This window comes from Anolis carolinensis, chromosome 1, assembly GCF_035594765.1.
Source record: "Anolis carolinensis isolate JA03-04 chromosome 1, rAnoCar3.1.pri, whole genome shotgun sequence".
In the NCBI taxonomy this organism is placed as follows: domain Eukaryota; kingdom Metazoa; phylum Chordata; class Lepidosauria; order Squamata; family Dactyloidae; genus Anolis; species Anolis carolinensis.
The window spans coordinates 252,978,509-253,001,635 of record NC_085841.1 but is presented as its reverse complement, the minus strand read 5'-3'; the positions used below and the strand labels follow the sequence as shown (position 1 = coordinate 253,001,635).

At 45.2% G+C, this 23,127-nt stretch overlaps 1 protein-coding gene across 2 annotated transcripts; it reads right to left on the bottom strand.

Annotated features, from left to right (window-relative positions):
* Positions 1 to 2,429: 2,429 nt before the first annotated feature.
* c1ql2 (complement C1q like 2) lies at positions 2,430 to 20,691 on the bottom strand. Of its 2 annotated transcripts, XM_062967426.1 has the most exons (3): positions 20,600 to 20,691; positions 16,768 to 17,622; positions 2,430 to 3,817 (listed from the first exon to the last, which is right to left on the bottom strand). In XM_062967426.1, the coding sequence occupies exons 2-3, from the start codon at positions 17,464 to 17,466 to the stop codon at positions 3,638 to 3,640; spliced, it is 879 nt and encodes a 292-aa protein (XP_062823496.1). In that variant the 5' UTR covers positions 17,467 to 17,622; positions 20,600 to 20,691; the 3' UTR covers positions 2,430 to 3,637. The 2 variants fall into 2 exon arrangements, with proteins under 2 accessions (XP_062823496.1, XP_008118995.2); XM_008120788.3 differs by lacking the exon at positions 20,600 to 20,691 and having other exon boundaries at positions 16,768 to 17,830.
* Positions 20,692 to 23,127: the final 2,436 nt, after the last annotated feature.

Here is a 23,127-nt window from a genome sequence, read left to right as displayed (position 1 = left end):
GTTGGAAGGAAAATCACAGTAAAATGTTAGGGTTTGAAGCAGTCCCAAAATGTAATATAGCTGAAAGAAAAGTATTTCACTATTATTAATTATTATTATTATTATTAATTATTTTATTATTGACACATAAACACAGTATGAAACAGCAAACAAGATGTATATGCTGGATTTCATATCACAAAACCACAAGTTGAACACTTCCCAAGCATTTAGGACTGTGTGATGTATTTTATTTGTTGTTGTTGTTGTTGTTGTTGTTGTTGTTATTATTATTATTATTATTATTATTATTATTATTATTATTATTATTATTATATCCTCCTTTGAAGATATCCACAACTGTCCATTTCTTAGCTCCAAACAACTGCTACATTTCTTTCGCTGGAAAATGGATTACACAGAAAGACCCCAAGATGTAGTTTTCAAAAAATGTAACAGAAGAAATAGTCCCAGGTGATCTAATAAGAGTGTCAGACTAGGATTGAAGATACACAGGTTCCCATCCATGGTCAGACATGAAGCTCAGTACGTGCCTTTGAGTTAGATCAGTCTTCTCAGCCTAGCCCACTTTACAGATCTGTTGTTGTGCAGGAAGGCAGTCATGGCCTCAATCCAATTGGTACTCAACTAGAGTGGGTCCATTGAATCAATGAGATTAACATGTTGATTTTTCATCCAGCAATTGATTCAGAGGGTCTACTCAGGGCTGCCAATTGAATTTAGACCCATACATGCTGCCCTGATGGATGGACTCAATAAAGATAGCAATGGTCCTGGGTTTGCAAAAACTGAGCTGTTAATAACAGAATGTCTTAGGGGGTCTCTCATTCAAGGATCACCATAAATTGGAACCAACTTGATAGAACATAATAAACAACAATGCTGCCTTGAATTATGTACCAGTGATGCACCATCCACACTCTGTCTTTTCTTCTTCCCGAATTGTCAATTGCATCGAATTGCATTATATGAGTCTACAACAGGCATGGGCAAACAGGCCCTCCAGGTGTTTTGTACCGGCTGTTGGGAATTGTAGGAACTGATGTCCAAAACACCTAGAAGGCAGAAGTTTTCCCATGCCTGGTTTATAAGAACCATCAAATGACTGTAGAGATGAGGCCATTGTAAATAAATTAACAATGGTTTAGGAAGGATATTGCTTACAAAAGAAATTCTTATGGGCCTATCAATGTAATTTTAAATGCACAATACACACTAAAAAGAAACAACAATGTATGTTCATTGTGTATTTAACAAGCTCCTTGTTAGGGGGACACCACTTTAATTCAAATCAGTAATCTCCCATAAATGTTGGTAAAAGAACATTTTGATGGATTGTGACCCTTGTGGTTTATTTTTCATCCCTGCGAATCAGAAAATGTGCCTAACCTCTCCCATCTGTTACTAACATAACAAATGATCCCAAAGAATAATTTCAAAGGAGGCAGGACACAATTTGATATGTGTCTACTAAGATCTAGATCCATGACACTGAATGAACTTGGAGGATTTCAAGGGTAATATTTGATGGCTGTTTCAGAATAAGGAGAAAGTATGTGTCATTAAAATGATGTTTCTGTTCTCTAGATTAGAAGGATAGAGGAAGGTGAGGCCACTTTATTCTTTTGCTAGGTCTCTTGTTGTCCTTTAATTCCAGGGAACCAAGGAATGAGCCCCCATCCTAGGTTTTAATTCATATTCTTCTAAAAGCTTTGGGGCTTGGAGAGGATTCCAGCTAGAACAGTGATTCCCAACCTTTTTTTGACCAGGGACCACTTTGACCAGGGTCCACTCTCCAACATTAGTGCCAAAAGGGTTACGAATCAGTTTTTGATCAACTTTAGATTCAGTTTGGTTATTTGGGGTGCTGGTTCAGAAAATTTCATTGGCTCTAGTTTCTGAAACAGAACGTATGCCATTCAGTAGTCATCATCTGCTTTCCCACAGAAAACCATATTTAATATTCTAGTGCTGATGTGGTCTATCCAATGCAATGGTCAGCTCTGTGGAAAGGAGTAGAAATAGGAAGGCAGTTCATGGACCGGATTTTTGTTCTCACGGCCCACAGGTTGAGAACCTCTGAGCTAGAACAACAGTGCCAGTCTGTCTTGCCTGTCGTCTTCCAGGTCTCTGCTGCAATCAATAACTAACAGGATTGGCTTAATTCTTCCTTTCCATCTTAACCAAAAACTGGGAACTTAAGCCATGCACTTAATCCTTGCTAAGAGTCAGGATTCATATTGTATGGATTGCACATTACTACTGAGAAAATGAAAGAGAACTAAAACCTGTTGGTTCATTAGAAAAGCAGGTTTCATGAAGGAAACACACACACACCCTGAAAAGTTAAAGCAGGCAGACCCACTTCTCCGTTCTGCAATGTTCCCCCTTCTCTCACACAACACATCAGAAGAAGACACAACAGAAAGAACATTGTCAAAAAAGATAATTTAATGTGATATATCTTTCTCTTTTTTTCTTCTTTAGCTCATTCATTTGCTTTAGAGACAGGAGATTAAACTCTTTTTTAAACACCATCACCCACATAAAGTATTGCATTGCACAAGGGTGGACGGAAGAACTAAAGAAATAAAATATTTATAGATATTTATAAGACACAAATCAAAATGGTTATAAGCAAATCCCCTACATACAAAGCAACATAGGAACAGCCAATGCAGTGTCACAAGAATTCTGTCCTATTCCCCAGGCTGTTAGTAAAAGCAACAATCATATACAGGAAAAGAAATAAAGTGCCAGGGTTCATCCATTCAGTCTGCCTTGTGTATCAAGGTTTTTAGACATACATAATGGCTTGGCTGTTTTAAAACAGATGTCTGTAGTGTCCGTTGATTAAAAGAGTTGTGGAGGGGAAGTGTCAATAGACATTTCTTTTTAACCGCTTGCTTAATTAAAAGGAGGGGAAATAGACCCACAGGAAGTTAAAGATGCAGCTGCCAAAATATTTTCAATAAGAGAATGGGATTTTGGGCAGCAAGACTATAAGCTAATTGTAATCACAAAGAGCTGCAATTTGCAATGTCTTGACTGTAAAGCCTAAATCTGCATGCAGTGTGGTTTGACTTTATTTTGTGTCTAACACACCAGTGAAACTCAGATATTACAGAATCGCGGCACTGGTTTTGATGCAACGCTACTTAAAGAAAGTGACACATTTGTGTGGCTTAAAAAACGGCACAGGCAAAACTGGTGCCGTTTCTGAAAATCTCCTTTCAAATGCACAGCCTGGATCAGGGGACTTTCATGCGGACCACTTCGCTGGGGCTCAGCTGCCGTTTTTTCACCAGAGACGGTGTGGATTTAACTCCACGTCTTTAATCTGTGCTAAACGAAGGGACCAATTCATGGTGCTCATTAGCCAGCTTAAGGTTCTCAGAGCTACCCGTCTCATCGTGTGTTTAATGAACAACAGGAAACAGAAGGAGACGGATAACATCAACAGCCAGAAAGGAGACACTATTCATTTCTCTTTCTTACTGCAATCAAGGTAACACACAGTTTTTGTCTAAGATGAAGCTTAAAGTAACCTGAAGAGCAGACCCCGCAGGAAAGGCAATGGGGTGGATGGGCGAGTGGGAGACGAGGCAATGGAGCACACCTTGTACGCTTGGCTCTTTCAATCAGGGTACAAAAGGAAGCCAGAGAAAGTGCTGTATTTATTGTTGTTGCCTCCATGGGCTTTGCCTCCATCCAGTTTGACATAGACCTCGTCCCCTGAGTCCAGATGCAGCACCACACTGTTGCTGGCGTAGTCGTAATTCTGGTCTGCATCCTGCGCAATGGCACTAGCTCGCACCTGAAAAGCACACCAAATCCAAAGGGAACAGGGATTCAGATCCTTGAAGCCACCCAGAGTCTGCTCCCAAGCTCTCTTTCTCCCGTTGGCATTGATCCCCTTCCCTGCCTTCCCCAAACACACATCCCTTCTTCTCAGGCATCCATCCATTCTCATGGTACAGTTCAGCGGGTACCCTGTTTCCCCAAAAATAAGACATCCCCTGAAAATAAGACCTAGTAGATGTTTGGCTGAATTGCTAAATATAAGGCCTCCCCTGAAAGTAAGACCTACCAAAGTTTTTGTTTGGAAGCATGCATGGCAAACAACACCAGGGCATGCAGAATCAGTAAATGTACGTACCATAAATTGATGTACATGGAAATAATGATAGTAACAAGAAATTCTTGATAGGATTCACAGTTTGTCTGGTTATGCTGGCTTGTGATGACAACTACTGTACGGTATATAATAAATGTTCTTTCTTCTTTTTTTTGTTCAACAATAAATGTGAATTCTTCTTCATGAAAAAATAAGACATCCCCTGAAAATAAACCTAGCGCATCTTCAGGAGCAAAAATTAATGCAAGACACTGTCTTATTTTGGGGAAAACATGGTAGAATTTGGCATGGGAAGATGCAATAAAATCAGAAAATAAGTACAAATAATCTCCCTCCACTTTTCTTAACAAGCACACACTTCCCAGCAATCTTACTGGGAGTGCATTTACACTAGAATTAATTAGGTTTGACAATCCTTTAACTCAGTGGTTCCCAACATTTAGGCCTCCAGGTGTTTTGGACTTCAGCTCCCACAGTTCCTAACAGTTGGTAAGCTGGCTGGGATTTCTGGGAGTCCAAACACCTGGAGGTCCAAAGGTTAGGAACCACTGCTTTAACTGGTTCAGTACGCTGGGATCTGCAGTTTAGTGAGGCACAAGCATGTTTTGGCAGAGAATTCTAGAGATTTTTAAAACTACAGCTCCCACAATTCCATAGCACTAGGCCATGGCAGTTAAGGTGGTGTCAAACTACATTAGTTCTACAGTGTGAATAACCCTTGTATGTCCATTAGTCTTCTCCTTCCCTTCCAGGTGCCATCTAGAGCAGAGCTTTCAAAACTGTATGTTGTCTGTAGTCCACAGGTGTGTCGCATGAAAAATGTGCCCCTCACCCCACATAAACAAAGGCTGCCTGAGAGGAAGACACAGTCAAAACTCTCCCAACAGATGGCCATCCAGCCTCCATTCAAAAATCTCCAGAGAAGGAGACTCCACTAGATTCCCAGGCAGGCTATACTTCACTAGAGTTGGAAGGGATCCCCATAGGGCATCTAGTCCAACCCCATCAGCCAGGCAGGAACACACAGTCAAAGCCTTCCCAAAAGATGGCTGTCTAGCCTCTATTTAAAAACATCCAGAAAGATTCAATACCTACAGAAGTAGAGTGCTGTTACTGTTCAAGTGTAGGTCACGTTTAGGAAACAACACAAGACCTGGTTATTCAAGCAGGCATTCGGCAAATGACAGAAATATGGAAAGACACTCGAGATTGTTGCAAGACTTAAATGTTTTGTGTTGTCCCTGTGACTGCAGTCACAGTTTTATAGTTTTGATGGTTTTATTCTGTTGTCATATGTTGGTGATTTGATATTTGATGTTTATTAATGTGAGGCATTGAATTTTGCCATTGATTATGTTGTGAACCGCTTTGAGTCCCCCCAGGGGTGAGAAAAGCAGTATATAAATGAAATAAATGAATAAATAGGTACTATTATAACTTTTATAATTTGCAAAAATTGTTGACTGAGGTGCAGAAATTACCACTGGAACTGATAAATTTCTAATTAAGAAAGGAAAATCTGATGACAATGTTTGTAATGAATTGCATGGAGTGGCCACAGAAGAAACTACACAAGAATCAACTGTAGTACATAAGACGTATAAAGGGAAAAATCAATTATATGAAACACATTTGTGTGTGTATATATATACACACACACATATATAGACATGTATATTATATGAAACTTTTACTGTCAAACTTCTGGTTTTCCAATAAAACTGAAATTATCATGTCACGAAAGGATGCAAGTCTAAAAAGTGTGTCACCAACATGGAAAGTTTGGAATGCTCTTATCAATAGTGTCAACCCAAATTACTCTAAGTGTGACATTTAAAGCAAATGAAGAGGTTTATCTGTTGACCAAACAACAACAAACAACAATTTCTCTAACAAAGATGAATATTTTTTCATAGTTTTGATTGAAGTATATTTGGATAGGTCTCCTCAAGAACTTCAAAGGAAATTCAAAAAAACCGAAGGGGGTCACAGTGAGGCTAAAATACCTCAAGAATATACCAACAGCCACTTCTTCCTAATGCAATCTCTTTCCATTAATATCCTATTCTGAGCCTCCTTTCAGATCAATCCATTCTATTGCCATTCTACTTTGATCCACCCGGCATTCTCTTTTCACCTGCATTGCTTTGGTCTCAGAGTTTGGGGAAGTTAATTTTTCAGAGTACAAACTCCCAGAAGTCCCCAGCCAGCATGACCACCAACTGTTTTAGTTAGGAGATTATGAACATTTGTAGTTTTTTCAAATCTCCCTGACTCCTAATGTATCTTTTCATGGGGATAGTCCCATTTCTCCCCCATTTTTTTATCTCTTTTTCTTTTGCCTTGCTTTGACTTATGTTTTCCTCGTAAACCCTATTTCTTTTCCCTTAATTGCTTTGCAGAATAAAAAATATTGGAAATGACAGTAAAAGGCATACAGTTTAACCTCTTTGGCTGGAATATTCTTCGCACTTGAATCCTGGCAGACAGATGTCTATTCAGCCTGTTTCTTTCCTAACTGCTCCGGGCACTCCCCTCCTTCCTATCTTTGGCATCTCTTCCTCTTCCACCACCACCACACCAGACCTCTTTCACCCCTTCTGCTTCTTTAGGCCTGTCTTCATTTCATCCTCTATTATCCAGTTTCTCTCTTTCACCAGCTTTGTCTGTTCTTCCCCAAAAGTGTTTTCTTCCTTTCTCCTTTACTCCTGATCAAATACATTGTGTTTATGCTGTTCTCCATTTATTCATTATGTATTATTAATCTCAAAGATTTTATGTTGGCCATTGATCAAATGATTCTCAAGGAGACCTGAGACAAAACACACTCACAAATGTAAAGGCAAGTGAGCAGCCTTTAAACCTCTGGCCAAAGGATCACACAGAAGTGTGCTTCTCACCAGTTCTGCACTCTTTAGCTTTCCTTTTCCTCTTTTAGCTCAAAGACATAAAGTCCTTTTATGACCAAACTATGAGATTGAGATAAAAAAAATCTGATGTCATGCTGATAAGGTAGGGACATACATTGACCCTTCGGGCCATTTTTGTCATGGCAGCTAGAACATCCGTCAAAGCAATCTCTCACTTGAGCATCACAGCTATGCTTCTTAGTGACCATTTCCCTGCCTCAGTCTCCTCACCTTTGCCTTTCTTAGTGATTGCCTCTCCCCCTATGAACCTGCACGATCTCTTCGTTCGTCGGGGGAGGCCCTCCTCTTGCTCCCACCTCCGTCACAAGCACGGTTGGTGGGGACGAGAGAGAGAGCCTTCTCCGTGGTGGCCCCCCGGCTCTGGAACTCGCTCCCCAGGGAAATCAGGCAAGCCCCCACCCTGGTAGCATTCAGAAAGAGCTTGAAAACCTGGCTCTTTACTCAAGCCTTTAGATAAAGATTGCTAATCCAGAAGCAATCTGTATCTGTGACCATTCTTGTACCGGTTTGCACCTTTTACCTTTGTCAACTCGATATAGACACAGGGTCTATTCCCATCCCAATTTGCACTTCCAGAATTTGCAGCACTTTATCAGTCACCTTGTGTTTACAATATTTATATGGTGCACCTTACCCAGTCTACTTTTACAATCTCTCAGTTTTAATCCATGTTTTTATTAGTTCTTGTTTTTTATTGGCTAATGTTTAATTTTTTTTATTGTGCAAGTTGTTGTCTATTGCTGTGTTTTATACTGCTACTGTTTTTATTCGGGCTTGGCCCCATGTAAGCCGCCCTGAGTCCCCTCCGGGGAGATAGAGGCGGGGTATAAAAATAAAGTTATTATTATTATTATTATTTCTCCCTCCCCAGGTGCATCTACACTGTAGAATTAATGCTCCTTGACATCACTTTAGTGGCCATGGTTCAATGCTGTTGGATCATGGGAGTTGTAATTAAACAAGATCTTTAGTGGGTTGCTGTGAGTTTTCCAGTCTGTGTGGCCATGTTCCAGAAGCATTCTCTCCTGACGTTTCGCCCACATCTGTGGCAGGCACCCTCAGAGGTTATGGGGTCTGTTGGAAAGTAGGCAAGTGGGGTTTACATATCTGTGGAATGTCCAGGGTGGGGAAAAGAAAGTTTAGCTTTCTCTACCAAAGAGTACTGGTGCCTCACCAAACTGCGGCTCTCATGAAGCCATAGCATTGAACTGTTGAAGTTTAAGTGGTGTCAGACTACTTTAATTCTACTATCTTGTTCAATCCTAACATGCCCCCTTTTTCTCTTCGTGATTTATCTTTTTTAAAAAAAAAAAAAAGATGTTTCCATTGTTGCAACATTGTTTCTCCCAGGACCTTTCCATTCTGGAGTACCAAAGGCCATCTTTCTTTCCATGCTCCATCCATTTTACCTTCCACCTTACTGAGATTATAGGCTAGTCTTAAATCTGTTCTCCCTTGGGCCTTACACTTGCTCAACTGAGAAATAAAATTGAAACAGAGAGCAGCTTCTTTAGGAGATTTCATATATTTCCTATCCAGGGAGAAAAGCATCAAAGCAAATAAGCATGAGGTTCTGTCTATGTGAGAGGGAAAGATACCTGGGTGCAGAGGAAAGGGACAGAGGTAGCAGAGATTTCCTGGAACTAACTCTCTATAATGGACAGTAACTTTTATGCCAGTCCAGAGGTAGGCGACTGAGGTCCCACCAGATGTTTTGAGCATGTGTATATCCCTTCAAGTTGTCTTTTATTTTTCATCTCAGGAGCAACTTGAGAAACTGCAACTAGTTGCTTCTGGCGTAAGAGAATTGGCCGTCTGCAAGGACATTGCCCAGGGGGTGCTTGGATGTTTTGATGTTTTACCATCCTTGTGGGAGGCTTCTCTCATGTCCCCATATGGGGAGCTAGAACTGGCAGAGGGAGCTCATCCGCATTCTTCCTATATTTGAACTGGCAACCTTCAGGTCAGCAATCCAAACTTCAAGTCAGCAGTCCTGCCATCACAAGGGTTTAACCCATTGCACTACTAGGGGCACCTAAATTGCCTATTGACTTATAGTGATCCTATGTTGTAACTGCTGGCTGGGATTAAATGAAATTTGGTCCAAAATATTTGGAATACCAGCCCTTTGAGATCACTGGGATCACTGCACAGTCCAGTAAAAACCATACACTGCTCTTCTTGAATATTGTTCAGTTCCCCAATCACCAACACATAGCAAGTGGGTTTTTTTAAATGCTCATTTTTAAGAAGTGCTACTTCTCATTGATTTTTTTCTGAACCTCATACAGTCAAATAATATTCCTGGCTGTTGGGAGCTGTCCATGGTGTTTGGAGGAATCAAGGAAAACTAGGCAGAAGAGTTTACCCTAAACCAGGCACGGGTAAACTTTTTTGCGTTGGGACTGCATTGTGGGTCTGACTGGGAGGGCCAGGCCAGGAGGGAGGAGGGTTTGGCACACGCTGGGTAGGGAAGGCCTGGGAAATGATGGGGCCAGCAGGGTACAAGGCAGGACCCGGGTCATCCTCAGGTTGTCCTCCCAGCATAAGGACGGGGCTGCTCGTCCCATCCTTATGCTGGGAGGAAGGCGGGACACATGGTGACTGCTCCATCCCCTTTCCCATCCTCCTCCCCTAATCCTCGGGCTATCCTCTTGGCATTATGCTGGGTGGAGAGCAAGATAGGTGGTGGCTGAGTGTGCTCCAGAGGGCTCTCAGCCGCTGTGTGCCTTCCTCGAGCCGAGCCATCCTACCAGCATAAGGATGAGGTCACTCCCATTGTCCTTATGCCAGGAGGAGCGTCAGACACACAGTGGATGAGAGCACTCCACAGGGCTCTCATTTGCTATGTGCCTTCCTCCCCCATCTTTTTGTCATAAGGATATGGTGGGCCATCATGCCAAGAGGACAGGGAAAATGAGGAGGGCCTGAGGTAAGTGCCCAAGGGGCTGCATCCAGCCTTTGGGCCTTAGTTTGCCCATGCCTGCCCTTAACAAAACACTAAATTCATTACATCTCACCTCATCTGGAAGCTAAACTGGGTCAGTCTGCTTGGGTGGGAGACTTACAACCAATACCAGGCAATGTATTCTGGAGGAAGGAAAACCACTTCCAAGTATTCTTTGTCTATGAAAACCCTATAAAATCCACAGGGTTTGTCATAAGTCAGCAGATAATTTGAAGGCACATACACAGGCATCAGGAGGAAGCCTTTAGATCAAAAAGGAGGAGGACCACCACCACTGAATAGAAGTATTTTGAGCACAAATAGATAGATAGTATTTTGAGCACAAATGTCTTTTCCACATTCTGTACTGAAAGGGTGGTGATTTTTCAGTTCTTGGATGATACGAAAGTACACAGTAGAAGTATAAAGCATAAAACACCATCAGAGGAACCATGCAGGCTCAAACCAACCATATATCCAATCCAAAATGGTTCATCATATGCCTCTGGAAAGCCTATAAAGAAAGCCTGAGTGCAATGGCATCTTCCCATTAATGCTCCCATTAACATATTCTGAATCATGTTGCCTCTGATTCTGGAGGTAATATGACTGATAGTTTCATCTTCTATTAATGTATCTAATCCACTGCCCAAACCATCCAAAACGGTGGCAATTGCTGCACCTTGTAGTACCTAATCCCACAGATTGACCATGACAGATAAAGGATATTTAAATCTAAGAATGACCCATAAAGTGAATCATGGAGTGAAGATGTGACCTCAGGCTTCCGGTTGTAGGTAACAGGTATCTGTTTTACTACAAGGGAATTGGTTTAGTGAGAGAGACATTGCTGTCCTTTCAGTTTGTGGCACAATTGGATTAATAATGACAAATGAACCATTTCCTGGCCATTCCAGGCTGATAATGTCTGGCTTCCTTTGCCTCTGTTTTAGTCTCTGGAATTATAGCCCAAAGCTTAAATGACAAGTACCAGACTAACATGAAGATAACACACTAGCTTTAGAGTCCTGATAGATCTCCAAGCCTGAGTTTTTCCCACTTACGCACCTTGGAAAGAAGGATTCTGTTTAGAGCAGACATAGGCAAACTTTGGGCCTCCAGGTGTTTTGGACTTCAACTCCCACAATTCCTAACAGCCAACCAGCAGTTAGGAATTGTGGGAGTTGAAGTCCAAAACACATGGAGGGCTGAGGTTAGCCCATGCCTGGTTTAGAGCCTTAGAATCCTCAATTGGATCATAGGGCTGAAGTCCTATATCCAGGGTCATTTCTTCCACTGGGAAGAATGAGACAACTGGCATATGTCATAAATGCAGAAAGGTGGCCATCTAGCTTTTCTCCTGAGCAGAACTGTATGTGGTGCAATGTCTACTTTTCATGCACCAAACTGGGGGTTGTTGTCCGCATGTTTGATGGATACTATTTGTTGCCTACCTACCTTCTATATATGGAAAAAGCATTATGTTGCCTTTTTGCTTAAACAGATATTGATATGATTTGCCTCAATCTAAACAGAGGCACATAAATGATGTAGTTATATCTAAATGAGCTGGTGCCTACTGTGACATATACCCTGAATCTTTACACACTCTTACTTTAGTCCACTTACCCTAATCCTTAAATTATAAGGAAAAGTAGGGGACCCATAAAATAATAAACAAGTTCTGCTTGGATGGTTCCCCATTTTAGGCAATCATCTGCTCACAAGCTTCTTAAAAGCTTCTAAGAAGGATATGCAATTTTGTAAGAGAGTTTTTTCTTCTTCTGCCCCATTTGACAGCAATTGCTTGGCAAAGATATACCCTGTTTCCCCTAAAATAAGACATCCCCAAAAAATAAGACCTAGTAGAGGTTTTGCTGAATTGCTAAATATAAGGCCTCCCCGAAAGTAAGACCTAGCAAAGTTTTTGTTTGGAAGCATGCCTGGCGCCCACCAAACAAAACACCATAGCATGCAGGATTGGTAAATGTACATACCAGTTGTATATGGAAATAATGGAAGTAACAAGAAATTCTTGACCGAAGTCACAGTTTGTCTGGTTTGGTTATGTTGGTTTGTGATGACAACTACTGTACAGTATAGAATAAATGTTCATTTTTTTGTTCAACAATAAATGTGAATTCTTCTTCATGGAAAAATAAGACATCCCCTGAAAATAAGACCTAGCACATCTTTTGGAGTAAAAAATAATATAAGACACTGTCTTATTTTCGGGGAAACACGGTAGTTTTAAAAAAGTAAGAAAATGTTAATTAATCCTGGCCGTAATATAAGAGTATCTTGTCACATGGATTGCTACCATCCTGTTGTGAGTCTCCACTCTCTCAACCCCACTACTAGGATCATGGAGCAGAGCAGGGGTGGGAAACATGTGGCCCTCCAGATGCTGTTAGAGTGTAATTCATGTCCTCTTTCTCTGTTATCTGTATGTGTTAGCACTAGGGAGTTGCAGTCAAAAGCATTTGCAAGGAAGACATGTTCCCCTGGAGTAGATAGTCTAAGCAACAGGAATTTCTAGATGAGGATTAACTCACCCAAGGCTGGCCACATTCAACAGCCTCCCTGTGGCAAATTTGATTTGTGCTCCAGGTCTTCCTGGCTGTAAAATGAATAACTTCCTCTATGAGATAAGACAGTCATAACCAGAGTGGCATCACATGCCTGTTCTATTTGCTCTTCGCAGGCCCGTGCAAACATACAGCATACATCAAGCCACAAGTAACCATACAATGGCCTTGAATTCTGGGGTCCCCATTTCAGAAGTAAGCATGGCAGGATCTAGGATTCTGCCCCTGTGTGGTGAGAGTTGTGCCATCTTAGATTTGAAACCTCCACAGGTTACACTTTCCGGGTGCCCTTTGAGGTACATTTCTGCACCTGATCTGGAAAAGATATCCTTGCTGTTTGGGCATTCTGAATGTTGAGCTCTGGTGGCAAGGACTCTATCTGCATGCTCAGTGCACATTACACAGATGGGTAAACCATGTCCTTCCAGATACCATTGCACTGCAACTCCATCCCTAACCTTTGGCTATGCTGGCCAGGCCTGATGGGAGTTGCAGTGCAACAACTTTCCCTATGTTGGATACATAGAATTACTCAGACCAACTAAAGAATGAGAATAAAGAGCCTGATGAAAACATGAGCACAAGAAAGAGGCATAAGAGTTGGGTAAGGGTCAGGATTAATAGAATTAACTCTTATATTGGTAATTTCTATTTTCACAAAGACTAAAACTCAAAAGTTGCCTTCCCTTTTCCCTCAACAAAAACAGACATGCAGAGAGACTTCCTAAAGATGCCTTCCTGTGGATGTAACAATTTGTGATATAAAATGCATGAAACCAAACCCCAGCACATATAATCCCTTTTCAGGAAAAAAAATGAGTGAACCTGCTACGGAGCCAAGATGTTTCACTCTTCTTGTACCCACTACATCCTTTTCAGCTGTTTTCCCTCCTCAACTGACTATTCGGAGTTCTAAATGCACCTTCCACACAATTATTGGTATGATTCCAAAGGCATTTTAACAGGTATCAAGATTTACTATTTAGGGATGTTTTGAGGTATTCCATTTGGAAAGAGATCTTATGCAGAAGGAATGCCAAAACCCAGGATTGCAATATAATCCACAATAGGTAGATTCCTTCCCTTTTGTTCATCTTTCTGTGGCATGATATGTCCTGTGAGACATTTCCAAACTCACTGGAGCGTAGTTTCAAAGTGTCACAATCACACTGACCCTAAGCCTCAGGAAAGATCATCACGGCATCCCTTAGAACCACTGCAAGCTGCTTTCTGCCATACTGTCTTCAATACTCGCAACTTCTGAGGATGCCTACCATAGATGTGGGTGAAACATCAGGAGAGAATGCTTCTGGAATATAGCCATACAGCCCGAAAACTCACAGCAACCCAGTCCAGTATTGTTGCTCTGGACTGGCAGCAGCAGGGCTTTTTTCCAGCCCTACATGGGGGTGCCATGGGTTGAATGTGGAAGTTCTTCCCAGCAAATTATTATTAATAATAATAATAATAATAATATTTATATCCCACTTTATCTCTCCTGGAAGAGAGTCAAAGTATAGGCTCTCTCACTGAACTTCAGCCTTTCCTCCAACTAAAAATGAGAGAGGGAACAGATTTAAGGAGAAGAATCTCCACAGGTCAACATCTCCCCAGGGATTTCAGTCTCAAGACTATTTGTTATTGTCTTTGCAGATTATTCTGAATCCTAGTGGGTTTTTGCCAAATGGAATTGATCTACCGAATCAATGAGTTGTATCTATCTGTTGATTCACTATTCAACCATGAATTCAATAAATCTATTCTAATTCAGGCTATGGGGTTAAGGAGACAGCAAAGTTGTGATGACAGAGGATCTTTGACTATAAAACAGACCTAAATACTCTTGGAAGTATTATGTAGGGCCAGCCCTGCTTAATACTTGGATGGGAAACCACCAATGAATATCACATGCTATAAACTATATTTCAGAAGAAGGAATAAGAATTCTGCTCCCATGAAAATCCCCTTGAGTCCCCACATTTCTAACACTGCAGTAATCAAAAACTTCACTTCAGTAGCTAGAAATACATGCCAGGCATAGGGAGTAAAGAGGCAGAGAATGTGAACACAATGTATTGTCGAAGGCTTTCATGGCTGGAATCACTGGGTTGCTGTGAGTTTTCTGGACTGCATGGCCATGTCCCAGAAGCATTCTCTCCTGACTTTCCTTCACATCTATTGCAGGCATCCTCAGAGGTTGAGGGGTCTGTTGAAAACTAGGCAAGTGAGGTTTATATATCTGTGGAAAATCCACAAGCACATGGACAATTTCAAACAGAAAGGAGGAAAATGTGAAAATGAACAAAATCTGGCTGCCAGTATTTTTAAAACTCTAAAATCAGGACAATGAGTAAAGAGCAACACTCAAAAAGCAGGGGAAATCCAGGCATGAAATAATCAGGGCCAGCTAATACCTCCCAATAAAGGATCCCCAAGGCAGGAATCAACCAGGCTTTGAAGCTGCAAGGCTTTGCAATGCTAATCAAGGCGATTAACGGCAATATTCACACCTGCCTCAAACAGACAAGAGTTCTTTCTCCTACCCTGGACATTCCTCAGATATATACCTCATTTGCGTAGTTTCCAACAGACCCCTCAATCTCTGAGAATGTCTGTCATAGATGTGGGTGAAACCTCAGGAGGGAATGCTTCTGGAACATGGCCATACAGCCCGGAAAACTCTCAGCAACCCAATGTGAACACAGCAAACCTAACATATGAACAGTTATCAGCGTCTCCCTCTCTGTAATGTTATAAAACTGCTGCGTGCAAAATGATTCTTGAATGCACCCGGCACTGCCTTCTTCCTTCCTACAGAACAGCACAAACGATTTCACTGTCCTTCTTATTCAACCGCCCGAGTCAGAAAAGGGCAGCGTTCCATCCTCTCCCTCCGCTTCTTTCCAGGTTCTTCGCGAGCTCTTTTTCCCCTTTGCTGAGTTTGTCAAACTCAAGAGCTGTCTGGGCCGTCTATAACCTTCCTAAAATAACGAGGAAATAACTGCTGAGCCACCGCGAGCCGCTTTGGGAGAGTCCCTCGCGGGCAATCCACAAGCGCTTCTGCCAAGTGGCCCCGGGTGGCCCTGGCGCCCTCTTTCCCTGAACTCTTCCTTCTCCGTCCCCTCCAGGCTGTGTGGTGGTGACACGAGTCTGACCCGCCCCGAGGGGAAGCCCTCTCCGTTTGCAGGATCCATGCAGTTTGGCACCATTTCAATGGCTAGGGCTCGGTGCTATGAAACCAAGGGAGTTGTAGTGCTCTCACATGTGACGCGGCAGCAGGAATGAGAGAGTGTTACAGAAGGCTTTCGCGCCCGGAATCACTGGGTTGTTGAGAGTTTTCCGGACTGTATAGTCATGTTCCAGTAGCATTCTCTCCTGACGTCTGGAGTATAAAAAAACTCTAAAATCAGGACAGTAAATAAACACCAGAGGAATTGCAGACATGAATCAATCAAGGCCAGGTAACACCTCCCAAAAAAGGATTCCTCCAGGCAGTAAGCAGCCAGGCTTTGAAGCTGAAAGGCTATTCAATGAGAAACAAAGTAGCCAATTGCAATGTTCACACTTGTCCCCAACAGACAAGGGTTCCTTCTCCCACCCTGGACCTTCCACAGAGATGTAAACCCCACTTGCCTAGTTTCCAACAGACCTCACAACCTCTGACGATGCCTGCCATAGATGTGGGAAGAAACGTCAGGAGAGAATGCTTCTGGAACATGGCCACGCATCCCGGGAAACATACAACATGGATTGTATGGATTCTGCATGGATTCTGCGGGCGGAAAAGAGTTTCCCTGGAGGCTGGTGGCGGTCAAACGCGTGTCACCTGCCTGGAGGGAACGGAGAACACACACACACACACACACGACCAGGGCTGTAGCCAAGGGAGAAGGTTGTTTAGGGGTTCAAGCCCGCCCGCCCGATTTTTTTCAGGTTTTACTCATGGATTTTAACTGACCAAATCCTCGTGAGTGTCCACTGAACTTTATCGATGGAGCCTGATTATGGAACTACTCTTCATGACTCGCTTTAAAAAAAGTTTCAACCCCTCCGCCCCGCCCCCCGCCCCGCCGGATGTTTTTTCTAGCTCCGGCCCTGCACCCGACGGCAAGGCCAGGAGCCCGGGCACATCTCTCTCCTCCCCCAACCTCCTGGGAGACCCACCTGGCCGTTCTTGCAGAGGTCGGCCCACATGCTGGTCCCGTCTCCGCCGCGCATGAGGATGTGATAGGTGAAGAAGTAGATGCCGCGCACCTGGCAGGAGAACTTGCCCGAGGCCGGGTCGTAGTGGTTGCCCAGGTTGGTGACGACGTCGTCGAACTTGAGCACCTCGTAGCCCTCGTGGGGGCTCTTCAGGCCCACGTAGAAGGCGATCTTGGGCCCGCCGAAAGCCGAGGCCTCGCTCCCCGGAGGAGGGCTGCTGCTGCTCCCGCCGAAGCCGGGCCCCAGGACGCCGCCTCCGGCCACGGGGGTGGCCCCGATCCCGGGCAGCGAGAGCCCAGGCAGGCCGGGCTTGCCGGAGTCGCCCCTCTCGCCGGGGGGCCCCCTAGGGCCAGGCGGGCCGGGCTCCCCCGGGGGTCCCCTCGGTCCTGGCTTCCCCTGCCGCCCGGGCTCGCCCTTGGGCCCCTGCAGGAAGGGCGGCGGCGGAGGGGGCGGCGGGTCGTTGGCGCTCAGCTCCTGCAGCGCCTCCAGGGCGGCCGTGGTGCCCCCGGGGCCTCGGGCGGTTGAGGACGCGGCGGCGGCGGCGCTGGGGCTGTAAGGGTCGCAGATCATGCGGCAGGTGCCCATCATCTCGTAGTGGGCCCCGCCGGGCGCCGGCGCCTGCACCAGGAGCGGCACGGCGATGAGCAGCACCAGGCCCATGGCCAGGGCCAGCCCCGCGGCGCCCAACACCAGACGCCGCCTCCGCTGCCACAGCCGCGAAGCCAACGCCGACAGCTCTCCTCCGCCGCCGCCTCCTCCGCCTCCGCCGCGGCCGGGAGAAGGAATGGTGGCGCCTCTCGACGGCGCCCGCTCCGCCTGAAGTCGGGGAGGGGGGAAGGAGACGGGGAGAGAGTTGGGGGGCAACGCGGAGCAGCCTTCTCCCTTCCCTGCCCTCCGCCTCAGCGCCCAACTCCCTTCATGTTGGCTTCACGGAGATGGAAAGAGAGGAGGAAGAGGAAGCCGTCCATCCTCTGGAGGAGGCTGACGTAGAGAGAGAAAGAGAGGGAGAGAGAGAGAGAGAGAGAGAGAGAGAGAGAGAGGATGGCCCTTCCGCCTCCCCTTCCCTCCCCTCCACCTCTCCTGCCAGCCTCCCTCCCCTTTCCCCACTCACTCCCCCTCTCCCCGCCTCTCCAGCCTCCCTCCACTTTCCCCAAGCGCGCTCGCTCGCCCCGACGTACTCTCTATTTCCCCCCTCCACAACTCCTCTTCCCCTCCTGCCCTTCCCCAAAGAAGGCCTGCCCTGGCCACTTTCCTCTCCTTTCCCCCTTCCTATCCTCTCTTCCCAGCCATGGAGGAGAAGAACTCAACAAGTTCCTGGACCACTCCAAGGGCACCCACACAGACATCCAGTTCACCATGGAAAAGGAAAAGGAAGGAAAACTGCCACTTCTAGATGTCCTGCTCCCTCATCACACTAGAGCAGGCGTGGGCAAACTTTCTAACTTGGGGGCCGCATGGTCAGCGGAGCGGGTGGAGAGGCCATGAGACGGGGTTTCTCCTCAACCCCCCTCCCTACCCTTCCCCCTCCCCCTTCCTCTTCTCTTTTGGAGGCAGGAAGTGAAGGAAAGACAGGCAACGTTGGGATCCCAAAAGGGTTAGCCTTCCTCAGGATGAGATGGTGGACGGGAGTATTGCCTACTCCTGATATAGAATCCTAGATTCCTAGAGCTGGAAGAGAGACCCCCAAGGGCCATCCAGTCGAACCCCCTGCCATGCAAGAAGGCACAATCAAAGCACTCCCAATAGACAACCTCTGTGGGAAAGCATCCAGAGAAGGAGTCTCCACTACACTCCCAGGCAGCCTAGGCTACTTTCTAAGAAGTTCTTCCTCATCTTTTCAATTCAGTCTTTTTCCTGGTCATTTGAAACCATTGCTTCCTTGAGCCCTGGTCTCTAAAACAGCAGAAAGTCAGTTGTCTCCCTCCCTCCTCCTCCTCCTCAATGGGACACCCTTTGAAATCTTGAAACGTGGTTCTCATTATTCCCTCTCTACCTTCTCTTAACTCAACTAAACATCCCCCAGGAGGAATGAAAAAGAGAAGGAAGGGAGGGAGGAAGAGAAGGATGGATGGATGGATGGATGGATGGATGGATGGATGGATGGAAGGTTGGAAGGAAAGAAGGAAGGGAATGGAGAGAGGGAAGGGAGAAGGAAGGAAAAACAAAAGGGAAGGAAGCAAGCAAGCAAAGGAAGGAAGGGGAGGGAAAGAGGGAAGAATGGACAAAAGGGTGGAAGGGAAGGAAGGAGGGAAGGAGAAAGAGGGAGGTAATGAAGTAAGAGAGAGAGGGAAGGAGGAAGGATAATATGGTGAGAGAGAGGAGGACCTGAGAAAAAAGCCCAAAGGCTGCATCCAGCCGGGCCTGGGTTTACCCATACCTTCACTAGAGCATGAATCCGCTTTAAATCCAGTTTCTGCCTCCTACAGAATTCTGGGGTGTGAGGTTTGGTGAAGCCCAGGACCTATTTGGCTGAGCTGTTTAAAGGCCCCTCCCTAAAGTGGATTTCAAGTGTATCCAAGCTCTAGTGTGATGAGGTCCCTAGTCATTCACACACCCAATCAACAATTCGGCCATACACAATCTACAGAAAACTTACACACACACACACACGGATAGATGCCTACATAAAAACTCCAACCATCACCCAAATAAAAAAAGAAATACAATTAAAGTCCTGACAGACCCTCCAAAAAGGATCTGCGAATCCCACCTCCTCCAAGGGGAACTGAACCACCTAAACTGGACTCAACAGGCCAATGGGGACTCCAGCACAGACATCAGAAGAGCTGCAAGCCATGAGAGGAAAGACAAAGGTCCACCCAGAGGAAAATTGATCTTACCATACATCAAGGGAACCACTGACCGCATAGGGAAGCTGATGAAGAAACACAACCTACGCTCTATCTAGAGACCCACCAAGAAAATCCAACAAATGCTACGTTCAGCAAAGAAAAAGAGGGATCCCCTCTATCACCTCGCAACTATGGACAAGTCTAGGTAGGGACCACCAAACGCAGTGATGCTCAGACACAAATCAAGGAACATGAAAGGCACTGCAGAGTAACTCAACCAGAGAAGTCAGCCATAGCAGAGCACCTGATGAACCAACCTGGATACGCATATTATGTGAGAACACAGGAATGCTGGACCACTCTGACAACCGCCATGTCAGACTTCACGGAGAAGCCACTGAAATCCACAATATGCAGGTGGACAATTTTAACAGAAATGAGGAAACCAGGAAAATGAACAAAATCTGGCTACCAGTATTAAAAACACTACAATCAGGACATTAAATAAAGAACAACACTCCGAAAACAGGGAAATTCCAGCCAGCTAACACCTCCCAACAAAGGATTCCCCCAGGCAGGAAGCAGCCAGATCTTGAAGCTGAAAGGTTATTCAGTGCGAATCAAGCTGGCCAATTGCAACATTCACACCTGCCTCAAGCAGACAAGAGTTCTTCCTCCCACCCTGGACTTTCCACAGCTATATAAACCCCACTTGCCTAGTTTCCAATAGATCTCACAACCTCTGAGGATGCCTGCCATAGATGTGGGCGAAACGCCAGGAGAGAATGCTTCTGGAACATGGCCATACAGCCCGGAAAACTCCCAGCAAACCAATTTCCCTACTCTGTCTGTCTTCTTTCCTTTCTCCTTCCCTGCCAGTGCCACCTTTCCTTTTTCCCTTCCCTTCCCTCCTTCGCTTCCATTTTCTCTTTCCTTTTATTCCTTTCGTGGCCTTGACGGACGGACGGACGGCCGCGCGAGAGGAAGAGGAAGAGACTCACCGCCGCCCGGCTCGCTCGCTCGCTCGCTCCTACTGTTGGGGCAGGAAGCGCGCCTGGGTCCGGCTACACAGACTGGGGCGGGGGGGGGGGGGGGGCTTGGTGAAGTCGTGGGCACCCCCCCTCCCCGGCAGCGAAGGAGGGAGGGAAGGGGGCCGAGTGACCCTCCCGTGTCCGCCCACATCCCGCCCGGGACCCCTGGATCGAAGGAGAGCGCGCTTTGTTGGGATCCGTGCGGCGGCATATTTGGTCCTGACTTTGAATGAGTTTCTTGACTCGCACGGCTTTTTGTATGTGTGTGCGAGACCGGGGGGGGGAGAGGGGGTGTCTATCTTCTGCTCTCCCCCCCCCCCCACCGCCCCCTTCTCTCGGCGGCCCCCGTGATTTCCCTTTCCCCCTTCTTCGTTGCGCTTTGAGCTTCTCAGCGTGCCTCTCTACACGGGAAAATGCGTGCAGCTTGACAGACAGCCCTTGAACTGCCCGGCTCAAGGCTATGGCATCCCCAGAGCTGCCCTTTTCACAAGGCCTGTAGCCTTCTCTGCCGAGAAGTGCAGGGGTTCTCAACCTGTGGGTCCCCAGATGTTTTGGCCTTCAACTCCCAGAAATCCTAACAGCTGGTAAATTGGCCCGGATTTCTGGAAGTTGAAGGTCAGAACACCTGGGGACCCATAGGTTGAGGACCACTGCTCTAGTGCTTCACCAAGCTACCACTCCATTGCAGTGAGCCAGGACAGTTCAAGGGATGTTGTTGAAGGCTTTCATGACCAGAGTCACTGGGTTGCTGTGAGTTTTCCCAGCTGTATGTTCCAGAAGCATTCTCTCCTGACATTTCGCCCACATCTATGGCAGGCTTCCTCAGAGGTTGTGAGATCTGTGAGAAACTAGTCAAGTAGGGTTTATATATCTGCAGAAGGTCCAAGGTAAGAGAAAGAACCCTTGTCTGTTGGAGGCAAGTGGGAATGCTCCAATTGGCCACCTTGATTAGCACTGAATAACCTGTCAGCTTCAAGATCTGGATGTTTATTGCCTGGGGGAATCCTTTGTTCAGGGGCATTAGCTGGCCCTGATAGATTCATGTCTGAAATTCCCCTGTCTTCTGAGTGTTGTTCTTTATTTACTGTCCTGATTTTAGAGTTTTTTCATACCAGTAGCCAGATTTTGTTCATTTTCATTTCTGTTTAAATTGTTCACCTGCTTGTGAATTTCAGTGGCTTCTCTGTGTAGTCTGACTTAGTGGTTGTTAGAGTGGTCCACTAAGAAAATCCACTAAGAAAATCCAACAAATGCTCCATTCAGCAAAGGAGAAGAGGGATCCTCTCACCTCTGCAGGAGTCTACCATATAGCATGCAGCTGTGGACAAGTCTACGTAGGGACCACCAATTGCAGTGATGCCCAAATATGAATCAAGGAAAAGGAAAGGCACTGCAGACTGACTTAACTAAAGAAGTCAACCATAGCAGAGCACTTGTTGGACCAACCAGGACACAGCATATTATATGAGAACACAGAAATGCTGGATGGAAATTTTGTCCATCTTTGTCCATTTTGAGACCTTAAGAAATGGGAAGGGTGAGATAAACTTACAGAGCAATCCCACCCAGACTGCAATTCTACATGGAGCAGCATCCATTGCATTCAGTGAGGCTGTCTTTTGCCTGTACAATGGGCCCTTGGTATCTCTAGTGTGTGTTTCCAGGACCCCCATGAAGGATAAAAATCCATGGATGCTCAAGTTCCATTATATACCGTGGCATAGTAAAGGGGTGTCTCTTCTGGAAATGGCAAAATCAAAGTTTGCTTTGTGGATTTTTAATTTTAAAAAACTTCTATTCCCATTACTGTGGGGAGATATTTTCAAGCCAGGATGATTGAATCCATGGATGCAGAATGGGTGGATATGGAGAACCAACAACACCTGCATGAGATTACCCTGCCAGTTATGTCTGGACTCCACTAGATGCAATCGTGATTTCTGGACTGGCCTAGGAATAATTCCATTGACCCTTCCAAAGAAATAGGCACATATCTAGTTCCTCTTTGTCAGAAGTAGTTCTCTTCTATTTCATCCCATCCTATGCATGCTTACTTACCCATGAAATGGGGCAAACTCCAAAGCTTGTCTGCCTCATTTCATTGACAAAAAGTAGTTAGGGTTTTCCCTGGCAAATATTTCCTTTAGCAGATGCATGGGGTGTGTGGAATCTTTTGGAAATTTACCTTCTGCCTGGAGCACATGATGCTCCAGGATAATAGAGCAAAATTGAAGATTTGGGGATATTTGCTTATGAGGAAACCTTCTGAGTGTTGCTGGAACAAGAGGCTGCATCTGTTCTTTCTAAACCTGCTATTTTATCCTATGTATATGTATCTTATCCATCTTTCTCATCTCCTTTATGTGATACAGAAGGAGCCTCCTTTGGCACAGTGGGTTAAACCCTTTACCTTTACTTATAGATCTTAACATTTTTGGGAAATTGTGTTAAAAATTACTGGTGGAATTTCACTCCTATTTCTCTCAACTACTGTTATA